Source organism: Schistocerca americana, chromosome 4 (assembly GCF_021461395.2).
Source record: "Schistocerca americana isolate TAMUIC-IGC-003095 chromosome 4, iqSchAmer2.1, whole genome shotgun sequence".
Taxonomy (NCBI): Eukaryota; Metazoa; Arthropoda; class Insecta; order Orthoptera; family Acrididae; genus Schistocerca; species Schistocerca americana.
The window spans coordinates 471,265,614-471,278,829 of NC_060122.1; the positions used below are offsets into that span (position 1 = coordinate 471,265,614).

The following is a 13,216-nucleotide window of genomic DNA, read 5'->3' on the forward strand; positions in this document are numbered from 1 at the left end:
AGCAAAATCACAGTGAAACACTAAACATAGTTCTTTAGCCAGTACACACCCTTTCACTTCTGCAACGTGTTGTTGTTGCAATTTTTTCAGATGCCGGTGTTTTACTGCTTTCACTGACCATTTACCAAGTTCATCAATGAAACTGTCAAAGGCAACAGTTTTCTTAATTACTTTATTTTCCTCCCATGTTGTATATGTAATTTCTGCAGAGTTATTGGTACGTCTTCCAGACCAAGTGTCCGTAAAGACAGTCCTCCCTTTCCATGGCAGTCACCACATTTGTGAAACAAACAAGTCTCTCGCTGTACGTCACAGACTACTAATGATTTCACACACCCAACCGAGGTGTCGTATGTCACGTTCTCCAGTAAGTTATTAAAGGTTACCACCAAAAGTTCAAAATTTGCATACACACACAGAGATCTGTAGGTGAGTGTGGAACCACCCCCTTAGGTCGTAGTGCATAAAATTTTGATCTTCCAGTATGTGAAGTTGTATAGTTGCTCTTATAAATTGCAAAAGTTTCTTTAATACTGCAAGTCATGTACCTCTTCACTTTCAAAACTTTTTGACCTTCAACTGTTACACTTATAGTGTCTTTTTTTGTTGGCACTCTGGCGAGTACAGTCCCATTTATCTTCCATATAAAATGACTGCACTATTTGAACTTTAGCAGCTCCTACAGGATGACCATAATAGGGATCTGGTCTTCCAAAGACTCCTGTCACAGACCTCACATTTCTTGATTTGTCTACCATGTACTTTGATACTGATACAGCGTGCCTAAAAATTGTTTTCTTTGAAATTGTCTCTGGAATAATAGTTACAACTTAAATGTTTTCACTGTAGGATGCACAATATTCAACAGCTGAATTGATATTTGTGAAAATTCCTGGCAAGAGGTGCAAGATTGCTTTGGTTCATTTTCTTCTGAAGATGGATATTCTGCTTTGAAGAGTGTGGGTCAGTTTTCCTGTAGTGTATTTATGCATAACTTTAGTAATTTCTCTGCGCTTTCTTGATGCATAGAGCTTATGACTCGGCATCTCTGACCACTGTTTCTTAACAGCACTAAACATGTACCCCTGTAGTTCACTGATTCAGGGTATTTAATTCTTCGTCTATTGATGCAACATCTGCATCATCTGCACCATGGGAGGTTTCGCCTTGTTCTGTCAAAAGATTTAGAACACAAAAAGTCGTCACTGGAAACATTTTCACTTTGAAACAGTCTTCAAATGAAAACACTTAATCCCAACCTGAACAGAGTCTGTTTTTTTTATTTGTCTTACATATCACTCTTTTATGGATATGCAAATAGTCAGTACACTTCACTCTCCTGTGGTCCCAGTCGGAAGACATTTCAAACAGTCCTTTTCACAAAACACACTGCAACTGTGTCAACTGGCAAATTCCTCACGAAAACACAGAACTTGGTGGATGGTGTCATATTTCTTAGAAGCCTCTTCAGTAAGCAAATTAGGACTGAACAACTACAATGCAGAAACCTGCAGTGAACAACCATGACAAAGAAACTGACGAGAAACTATAACACAGTGTAAGAAATATCTGCAACAATGAAAGTGAAAAGAAATAACTGCAACAAAGAAAGTGATAACTGCAACAAAGACAATAGAAATAAACATTGTAACAACGAAATTAAGTAAGAAACGACTTCAGTGAAGATATTCATTACCCTTGAAAGTTAAAAAAAATGATATTTTAAAAAATAAAACCTGTCCACCTTAAAAGTGGAAGCTCTCCTTTACAAAGAATATAGTACTACATGGTACTAATCAACAGAAAAAAAATCTAACCTTTCTGGATTGGCACTTTTGGAAAAAAATTCTGTAAATTAAAAAAAAAAAATCAAATGGCTACACTAAAAGAATTTTGACAGATATGTCCAAATGGAGGATACCCTTGTAATCATAAAGCAATTATCTTTCACATAAAAAAAAACTCTAACAAAATATCTAGAACTGTTACAGAGATACAGCATTTTAAAAATGTTTCCAAAATTTGCATCTTCAAAATGGTGTTTGTAGTGTCGTCTTTGGTGGCCTGTATCTCAGTGCAGGGGTTTTTTTTTTTTTTTTTTTTTGAAGACAAAAAGAATACGTGTTTCTTACTTACTCCTGAATTTTAACATATGCTAAATTCAATACCATCGTATGCCACACGGAAACTTGTGGTTCCCATAAACCTCAGTAATCAGTAGTTTAGGGCTCTCCTTCAAGTTTTAGAGTCACCAAAATGTAAAAACAAAATGATGCCATGGACAATTTCAGCTGGAGTAAATTTTGCATCCAAGAAGAAACTGTTTACAATACAGAATCATTATATTTTTAGCCCAAATAATTTATTGTATGAAGGCTTCCCAAGCTGCTGTTTCACAAATGTATCACCATGCATCACAGCAAAGAATTACATAAATAATTATTGACATCTTTTCATAGTGGATTCCATGCCTCCCCCAAATATTTTTTGTGGTGGATGTATTCGTGATAAGTCTTATCCAGTTTTGTGCTATATATCTTTCGCCCCCCCCCCCCCCCCCCCCATGAACCCTGGACCTTGCCGTCGGTGGGGAGGCTTGCGTGCCTCAACGATACAGACAGCTGTACCATAGGTGCAACCACAACGGAGGGGTATCTGTTGAGAGGCCAGACAAACGTGTGGTTCCTGAAGAGGGGCAGCAGCCTTTACAGTAGTTGCAGGGGCAGCAGTCTGGATGATTGACTGATCTGGCCTTGTAACACTAACCAAAAAGGCCTTGCTGTGCTGGTACTGCGAACGGCTGAAAGCAAGGGGAAACTACAGCCGTAATTTTTCCCAAGGGCATGCAGCTTTACTGTATGGTTAAATGATGATGGCATCCTCTTGGGTAAAATATTCCAGAGGTAAAATAGTCCCCCATTCGGATCTCCGGGCGGGGACTACTTAGGAGGATGTTGTTATCAGGAGAAAGAAAACTGACATTTTACAGGGCGGAGCGTGGAATGTCAGATCCCCTAATTGGCCAGGTAGGTTGGAAAATTTAAAAAGGGAAATGAATAGGTTAAAGTTAGATATAGTGGGAATTAGTGAAGTTCGGTGGCAGGAGGAACGAGACTGCTGGTCAGGTGAATACAGGGTTATAAATACAAAATCATATAGGGGTAATGCAAGGGTAGGTTTAATAATGAATAAAAAAAATAGGAATGTGGGTAAGCTACTACAAACAGCATAGTGAGCGCATTGTTATGGCCAAGATAGATACGAAGCCCACACTTACCACAGTAGTGTAAGTTTATATGCCGACTAGCTCTGCAGATGACGAAGAGATTGATGAAATGTGTGATGAGATAAAAGAAATTAATTCAAATAGTGAAGGGAGACGAAAATTTAATAGTCATGGGTGACTGGAATTCCATAGTAGGAAAAGGAAGAGAAGGAAATGTAGTAGATGAATATGGAATGGGGGAAAGAAATGAAAGAGGAAGCCGCCTGGTAGAATTTTGCACAAAGCATAACTTAATCATAGCTAACACTTGGTTCAAGAATCATAAATGAAGGTTGTATACGTTGAAGAAGCCTAGAGATACTGACAGGTTTCAGATAGATTATATAATGGTAAGACAGAGATTTAGGAACCAGGTTTTAAATTGTAAGACATTTCCAGGGGCAGATGTGGACTCTGACCACAATCTATGGGCTATGAACTGTAGATGAAAACTAAAGAAATTGCAAAAAGGTGGGAATTTAAGGAGATGGGACTTGGATAAACTAACAGAACCAGAGGTTGTAGAGAGTTTCAGGGAGAGCATTAGGAAACGATTGACAAGAATAGGGGAAAGAAATACAGTAGAAGAAGAATGGGTAGCTTTGAGAGATGAAATAGTGGCAGGAGAGGATCAAATAGGTAAAAAGACGAGGGCTAATAGAAATCCTTGGGTAGCAGAAGAGATACTGAATTTAATTGATAAAGGAGAAAATATAAAAATACAGTAAATAAAGCTGGCAAAAAGGAATTCAAACGTCAAAAAAATGAGATCGACAGGAGGTGCAAAATGGCTAAGCAGGGATGGCTAGAGGTAGAGGACAAATGTAAGGATGTAGAGGCTTATCTCACTAGGGGTAAGATAGATACTGCCTACAGGAAAATTAGAGAGACATTTGGAGAAAAGAGAACCTCTTTTATGAATATCAAGAGCTCAGATGGAAACCCAGTTCTAAGCCAAGAAGGGAAAGCAGAAAGGTGGAAGGAGTATATAGAGGGTCTATACAAGGGCGATGTTCTTGAGGACAATATTATAGAAATGGAAGAGGATGTAGATGAAGATGAAATGTGAGATATGATACTGCATGAAGAGTTTGACAGAGCGGTGAAAGACCTAAGTCGAAACAAGGCCCCAGGAGTAGACAACATTATTAGAACTACTGATAGCCTTGGGAGAGCCAGCCCTGACAAAACTCTACCATCTGGTGAGCAAGATGTATGAGACAGACGAAATATCCTCAGACTTCAAGAAGAATATAATAATTCCAATCCCAAAGAAAGCAGGGGCTGACAGATGTGAAAATTACCGAACTATCAGTTTAATAAGCCACGGCTGCAAAATACTAAGACGAATTCTTTACAGACAAATGGAAAAACTGGTAGAAGCCGACCTCGGGGAAGATTGGTTTGGATTCTGTAGAAATATCGGGACACGTGAGGCAATACTGACCCTATGACTTGTCTTAGAAGCTATATTAAGGAAAGGCAAACCTATGTTTCTAGCATTTGTAGACTTAGAGAAAGCTTTTGACAATGTTGACTGGAATACTCTCTTTCAAATTTTGAAGGTGGCAGGGGTAAACTACAGGGGGCGAAAGGCTATTTACAATTTGTACAGAAACCAGATGGCAGTTATAAGAGTCGAGGGACATGAAAGGGAAGCAGTGGTTGGGAAGGGAGTGAGACAGGGTTGTAGCCTCTCCTCGATGTTATTCAATCTCTATATTGAGCATGCAGTAAAGGAAGCAAAAGAAAAATTCGGAATAGGAATTAAAATCAATGGAGAAGAAATAAAAACTTTGAGGTTCGCCGATGACATTGTAATTCTGTCAGAGACAGCAAAGGACCTGGAAGAGCAGCTGAACGGAATGGACAGTGTCTTGAAAGGAGGATATAAGATGAACATCAACAAAAGCAAAACGAGGATAATGGAATGTAGTGAATTAAATCTGCTGATGCTGAGGGTATTAGATTAGGAAATGAGACACTTGAAGTAGTAAATGAGTTTTGCTATTTGTGGAGCAAAATAACTGATGATTGTCGAAGTAGAGAGGATATAAAATGTACACTGGCAGTGGCAAGGAAAGCATTTCTGAAGAAGAGAAATTTGTTAACACCGAGTATAGATTTAAGTGTCAGGAAGTCTTTTCTGAAAGTATTTGTTGGAGTGTAGCCATGTATGGAAGTGAAACGTGGACTGTAAATAGTTTAGACAAAAATAGAATAGAAGGTTTCGAAATGTGGTGCTACAGAAGAATACTGAAGATTAGATGGGTAGATCACATAACTAATGAGGGGGTACTGAATAGAATTGAGGAGAAGAGAAATTTGTGGCACAACTGGACTAGAAGAAGGGACCGGTTGGTAGGGCATATTCTGAGGCATCAATGGATCACAAATTTAGTATTGGAGAGCAGCGCGGAGGGTAAAAATCGTAGAAGGAGACCAAGAGATGAATACACTAAACAGATTCAGAAGGATGTACGGGGGTTGTTTTTTAAGTAAGGGCTGTTCGCGCGTATAGTCCCGTAGTTCGCGCGGACACTGCAACAAGCCACCGCGCCACTTGCCGGCATCCTTCCCATTCACACTGATGCAAGTTGCAGCTCTGTAGCTGACGTGTACGCATCGCTGTGCTACTTTATAATGTTTACGATTATTGAATCGCCCGCCGCGTGTGAGATATGGTCAGTGATACGTTTTTTGACTGCAAGAATCCTATCAGCTGCAGATATTCATCGTCAGTTAACGGAAGTTTATGGCTTGAATGCAATGAGTGAAGGTAAAGTGCGTCAATGGGTTAGAGAGTAAAAATGGCCATCAAAACCTCCATGACGAAGAACGCTCAGGCCAGCCCTATGTGATCACTGATGATTTGGTGGCTGCAGTCGAAACAAAGATTCGTGAGGACAGAAGATTCACAATTTCCACTCTTTCTTTGGAATTTCCACAAGTTTGAAGATCGGTTTTGTACAAAATTGTGTCTGAAAACCTAAACTTTAAGAAACTGTGTTCTCGGTGGGTACCCAGACTCCTCACAGAGGACCACAAAGGGAAGAGATTTGCCACTTCATTGGACTTTTTGATTCGTTACGAGGAAGAAGGGGATGACATGTTGAGTCAAATTGTCACTGGAGATGAAACATGGGTATCCCATATCACTCCCGAAAGCAAGTGACAATCGATGGAATGGCTACACCCAACCTCACCCGTCAAGGTCAAAGCCAAACGAACGCTGTCAAAGCCAAGATTATGGCAACTGTGCTCTGGGACCGGCGCGGTGTTTTGCTAGTGGACTTTATGCCACGAGGAATGACAATCAACTCAGATGCCCACTGTGCAACTCTAAAGAAGCTCGGCAGAGCAATTCAAAACAAAAGGCGCGGCATGCTGACAAAAGGAGTTTTGCTCCTGCACGATAATGCTAGGCCGCACACCTCTCAAAAGACTCGGGATTTGATTGATTCTTTTGGCTGGGAAGTTTTGGACCATGCACCATACAGCCCCGACCTTGCTCCTAGCGATTTTCACCTTTTCCGGTACCTGAAACACCATCTTGACGGGCAGCGCTTCAATGACGACAATGAAGTGAAAGCGGCCGTGAACTCTTGGCTGTCGGAGCAGGCGGCCGAATTCTTTGAAGATGGAATTAAAAACTTTGTTGTACGGTATGACAAGTGCTTAAATAAACAAGGCAACTATGTAGAAAAATAGGTAAAAGTGTGTAGAATCAGAAAATAAAAGTTTTTTTACAAAAGTATTTGTATCTTTTTTTAAAAAATAAAAATGGCCCGTACTTACAAAACAACCCTCGTAGGTTGCAGTAGGTACTGTTAGATGAAGAAGCTTGCACAGGATATAGTAGTATGGAGAGCTGCACCAAACCAGTCTCAGGACTGAAGACCACAACAACAACATCTTTCGTTGGGCAGGACAGGTGATGCTGCAGGTTATGAAATTATGTCATGTTGCAGGTAGCTCTGCGATTTTACAGCTTAGTAGATTTTTGCATTTCTGAAAATAGTGGCAGTAGGACTAAGTGTAGGGTGTTCCATTTATCTGATGACTGCAGGCCTGGGGTATTGCAGACCGGCCATGAAAGCTGCACCTGCCAGTTGAATGAGTTCTGCAGGACCACACTATGCCTCCCCTCCCCTTTTTTTTTTTTTTTTGTGGGTTTTAGCCGGAAGGCCATACAAACGTACATGCCTTTTTGGCTAGTGTCATTCGAGCAGTGAAATAGGCATCACGAGTGCAATAGTGAAGTTTGTGAAAGCAACAATAACAAGAGCAAATTATTCGATTCCACAACGATTGTTTATTTACAATTCCTGAGTGTATACAGAGTCCGCTTACTGTTCGGAGATTGTTTGAACAGAAGTTTCCAGATGTTCAAGTTCCAAGCCATGATGCAGTTCACAAATTAGTGAATAAATTTCATCAAACGGAAAGTGTTCAAGACAAGAAGTGTAAACGACGACATACAATTCAAGACAAGAATTTTAAACACTGACGTACAATGCTCACAGAAGCTCATCTTGATGACATTGCATACCATCTGGAAAATTCCCCTAAAAGTCTCTGTGACATCTTTCTCAGCAGACAAAAATATCGTGCACCTATGTACAAAGAGGTGCTAAGCTGCTTGGGCTGAGGCCTTATAAAGTATCAGTAGTACAAGAACTTTGACCTGGTGATCCTGTGCAGAGGGTTAAGTTTTGCAAATGGGCTTTAAAACAAGTGCATTACAGTGAAATAGATCCTTACCTCATTCTGTTTTCTGACGAGTCTTGATTCCATTTACACAGGTATGTTAATTCCCAAAACTGTCGACATTGGAGTGCAGATAGACCTGTTGTGCTTCATGAGGAACCCCTTCATGATCAGAAAACAGAGATGTGGTGCGCAGTTAGTAGTGACAGAATAGCAGGCCCATTTTTTTTAATGGCACAGTTAAAGGTGAAAGATATGGGCAAAACATTTTGTGACCGTTTTTTAATGAAACTGAGTGAAAGAGACTGAAGCTTCTCATTTTTTCAGTAGGATCTGGCAAGGGCTCATATGGCCAATGTTTCTTTGAATGCAATTTATGTGTTCAATGAAAGAGTGGTTAGTAACAATATCTGACCTGCTACAAGTCGTGATTTAACTCGCGCAATTTTTATTTGTGGGGTGCAGTGAAAGACAAAGTGTACTCAAAAAAATCATCACACAATAGAGGAACTCGAGGATAATATCCATGACTCAATTAATTCAATATCTCAGAGAGAATTACATTGTGTGATTCACTTCCACTTCTTTTTGGATGTATGAAAGTGGGTACTTCCTAAGTTTCCCTATGGTCAAGGTGCATCTGTATTCACCTTGCTATTTCAATCCACAATATTCCATCCTATGGGGCAGATATGCATTTAAGTCTAATAGAGTAAGAATGAATAAATTACAACTGGATCAAGTGTGAGACAGTGATGCATCTTAGAACAGTTAAAAAGAATGTTACAAATGACAAATATCCTCAATCCATTCTATTCCTACTGAATGAAGTGGGTGTTTGTACAACAGAACATTGATGCACACATTGGAGAAATTTGTGTGAAACATGTGCAGCCCCATTGTGCTGTGCATGATTATAGCCCATGTCAGCTGTGTGTCACATATAACCCAAACACTTGAATGCTCTAAAAAAAAATGTTATCACTAACTGCCATGTCAGAGAGATAGGAAAAGTGCCATAGTTGTGGCCCTGTGGGTGAGGGTTACTGAACGTCCCTCCATACAGGAATGATACCCACTATGTTACATATGGTTCATTCAAAGCACCCTTTCATAACAGATGATTCAAAATTGCTTTCAAGATTTGCCTATGAATACTATTCATGTGTTTCTTTCATGCGGACTTCAGTCCTATGGTGTAGAAAGTCCTAAATGTTCAAACAAAGACTATATTGAAAAATAATGAGTACCATTTGCCATAATACATTGTATAAGTACAACTGCCTATTTCTCTTGTAGCAAGTTTTATGGTATTTTACTCTTTTAGTTTCAGTAACACTTTTTGATCAGAATGTTTTTAAAATATTTCTCACACTATTGTCTACATTATATTTACAAATTTTTGTTCAGCTGCAATACGATTTTTTCCAGAGTGTGATGATAAGAGCTAAAGTTTAATTCTTTGCTGGGCAGACCTTAGAGGAGGCGGTATGCCCTTGCCTTCCTCCAACTTAGCTTTTGAACCCTATAGTTTAATTTGAACTCAAACCAAGATGCTACTTGGCATGTTTCACACTAACAAGTCACTGCCAAAATTGAAAGTAACAATAAGTGACTTACCTGGACTAGACGTGATTGAACCACAGATGTTTTGATTTTTTGTCTGCACTTACCCCTGAGCCAAACATTTTGTTGAAATTAAAATGTTATTGCATGTCTAAACTGATGAATTGTGTATTGATGTTAGAATTCATTGCAGGAGCAAGAGCAGACATAGAGAAGATAAACGAGATGATAAACGGAAAGAAACCAGAGAAGAGAGAGACCGTGACAGGAAAAGGAGCACATCAGATGTATTGCGAGATGTGAAGAGAATCAGAGAGAGTCATAGTTCATCCAGACGAAAATCTGCTGATAGATCTCCTCTTAGGTCATATGATGGAAGAAGATCATCAGATAGAAAAATTAGGGATGATGTTTGTAGAAGAACTGGTATTGCCAAGGAATCTTCAAGAAGAAGAAGCAGCAGAAGCCGTTCTCCAGTTCGTAAGTGACTTTATTTAATTGGTATTGTAGCATAATTTCATTACGTGTCAACTAGTAAGTGCATAAATGTGTCATTGCTGTTGATTGCTTCTTTGGTAGGCTATTAAAAATGTCAAAAATTATATCATTCTATATTACCATTCTCTATTAAGCTAAGAGCATTGTGAGCATAAGCTGTTGAACAATGGAATGCAACAGTATGTTTTAGTAACATATATTAAGAAATGTTTTGTATACACGTATGTGCAGCACTGTGTACATTGTGACGAGAGACATTTAGATCTGCATAGATTAGTAGCAAAACATTATATTTAAAATATTTTTCTTTTCTGCTGTCTTGTTCACTGCAATGTTTAATAATATTTGAATTTTTTTTAAATTTAAAACTCTTATTTTTGTTTTATGTTCATCGTTTATGATATTTTTTCAGTTGCACATTTTCGTATTGTTTTAGCATTTCGCTGTGGTGAAACTTATCATAACTTTTCTTGAGAGACAAGACTAAAACTTGTTCTAATTGACATCTAGCAAGCATGTTCTCACCCAACAAAAGCTCAATAGTTTATGTGGTTCTTTCAAGCTAGATTCCCAGGAAGAAATGAAACAAAAAGAGGGTTAGTGATTGGTAAAGGAAGGGTATGTGAGTCATTTGAACAACATATTGTTTATGTGGTCTGCAGCTCGTGGTCTCGCGGTAGCGTTCTCGCTTCCCGAGCACTGGGTCCCGGGTTCTATTCCCGGCGGGCTCAGGGATTTTTCCTGCCTCGAGATGACTGGGTGTTGTTGTGTCGTCTTCATCATCATCATTCATCCCCATTATGGTCGGAGGAAGGCAATGGCAAACCACCTCCACTAGGACCTTGCCGGTGCAGGTCTCCTGCGTCGCTCCCCTACACTCCGTAAAGGGGTATGGGACTCATCATCATCATCATCATCATTGTTTATGTCAACAAATGAACAAATAAAACTTCCTGGCAGATTAAAACTGTGTGCCCGTCTGAGACTCGAACTCGGGACCTTTGCCTTTCGCGGGCAAGTGCTTGGTAGAGTACTTGCCCGCGAAAGGCAAAGGTCCCGAGTTTGAGTCTCGGACGGGCACACAGTTTTAATCTGCCAGGAAGTTTCATATCAGCGCACACTCCGCTGCAGAGTGAAAATCTCATTCTGGAAACATCCCCCAGGCTGTGGCTAAGCCATGTCTCCACTATATCCTTTCTTTCAGGAGTGCTAGTTCTGAAAGGTTCGCAGGAGAGCTTCTGTAAAGTTTGGAAGGTAGGAGACGAGATACTGACAGAAGTAAAGCTGTGAGCACCGGGCGTGAGTCGTGCTTGGGTAGCTCAGATGGTAGAGCACTTGCCCGCGAAAGGCAAAGGTCCCGAGTTCGAGTCTCGGTCGGGCACACAGTTTTAATCTGCCAGGAAGTTTCAATCCTACAACACTTCCTTACTCTCTTGCCATTCGCTCGTAGTCACTTTTACGTAAATACAAATTCCATATTGTTCATCTTCGAATGTAGCAGCCTTTCAATGTACTACGAAAATCCGGCTGGCAAGACTGTTTGGGATGTTTTTCAATATGGCCAACTCTATGTTCTGAATTTTTTCGTACCTGTGACAAGAGATGGTTGCTAATAGGAACTTTTATCAATTGTGAACCACATGCAGTATTCTCTTCACCATAAGAATAATACGAATATAAACATTTTGCCATGTATTCTTTCGTGTTTGCTGCTATCTCATTTAAATCCTGTGTGCCTAATAAACTACGAAACTAGAGAGAGACAACAGCAAACGCGGAAGAATATACATCTCCTGCCATGTTTATATTCTTATTATTCTTACGCCGAATTATGATACAGTCAGAAATGAAGCACGACAACTGACTAGATTTTTAAATCTAAGATGACTCTAATTTCTGTGTAGAATGTAATGTACTAAAGAGGCGCCTGCAAAGATTTTCAAACGGAGAAAAATTTTCGCTAAACTCTCGTTCAGAACATGTTGTATCATACGCAGTCTATTATTTGGTTCTTGTTGGTCATTATCAAAGAAAGCAGCAGTGTAAGTAACAACAAATAGCAGTCTCTTGCCATTGTTTCGCTAATGAGATGATTCCTCTCTCTTTTTTAATTGGAAGCGGCGGAGCGCGCACAAAAGCAAGCCATGCCGCGAGCGGCGACAGGTCATAAACACTAATTATCAGAATGCGACAAACAATGCCCGACATAGTACAGTAATGTATTTTCAGCTTAGAGTTACGTACACACCTATAACAAAGAGAACGGCACTTATCAGATCAAAGAAAAATAAGCAATCAATTCAAACCAGACGAAGCACATGAAAAAGGAAGGGTACCCGTATAAATATGGACGGAGCGCCTGACGCATAGCAATGGCTACCTGGTAAAGCTTAACTGCTAAGCTTACGACTTGAACCAAACTACTGTAGCTGTATCATCATTCGTTCGACCTAAATTGTGTCTCATATTACAATGGACCAACTTTGTTTCAATTTGGAGGTGCGGCCTAAAACTTTTCGCTCCCCTTGAATTTCGAGTCTCAAATTTCAGGTGCGGCTTAGATTCGGGAAATTTTTTTTCCTTGATTTCGAGTCTCTTTTTTTTCAGGTGCGGCTAAGATTCGAGTGCGGCTTAGATTCGAGTAAATAGGATACTCCTCAATTTGCTTTCTACACTCATTTTAAATCAGTTTCTTATATTGCTTTGCTCTGATAAGTGCTGCTTTCTGTTGGATCTGTTTACTCCAATCCGAGCTTAAAAATTGCGTTGCGGTACTATGCCATTCGTTGTTGCTTCCCTGATAACATTTCCGGTGCGACCTTTCCAAACCACGGCCATTGAGCTGCCCACCCTCCACCACATGCTTGTCTCTATTAAGAAATGATTTATTCCACACTTCAGCCACAATAACTGTGGCGTGCTGCTGTGCCAGATGATAACTATGTTACAAGTATGGTCGGGAAGGTGTAGCTCCCACCTTATATGTCTGACTCAGCCTTTCGAACCCACAGTAATTGTAAGTAATTGTGTTTCTAAAACTGTAAAAATAAATATGAGTGGGTTATATTTAGGTGCTGATATGTTTAATTTCTTATTTCTGACTTACCAAAGAAATATATCGACTGCAAGGTAGTCAACTGCTGATGCGTTCACTGCAAAATCAAGAACTTGTAACTT

At 39.8% G+C, this 13,216-nt stretch overlaps 1 protein-coding gene across 1 annotated transcript in view; it reads left to right on the forward strand.

Annotated features, from left to right (window-relative positions):
• LOC124612613 (serine/threonine-protein kinase PRP4 homolog) overlaps window positions 1-13,216 on the forward strand; it is a 152,279-nt gene that overhangs the window by 42,447 nt on the left and 96,616 nt on the right. Inside the window, exon 5 of the mRNA XM_047140906.1 lies at window positions 9,735-10,021. Within this exon, the coding sequence (XP_046996862.1) occupies window positions 9,735-10,021 (287 nt within the window). The remainder of the gene's footprint in view (window positions 1-9,734; window positions 10,022-13,216) is intronic.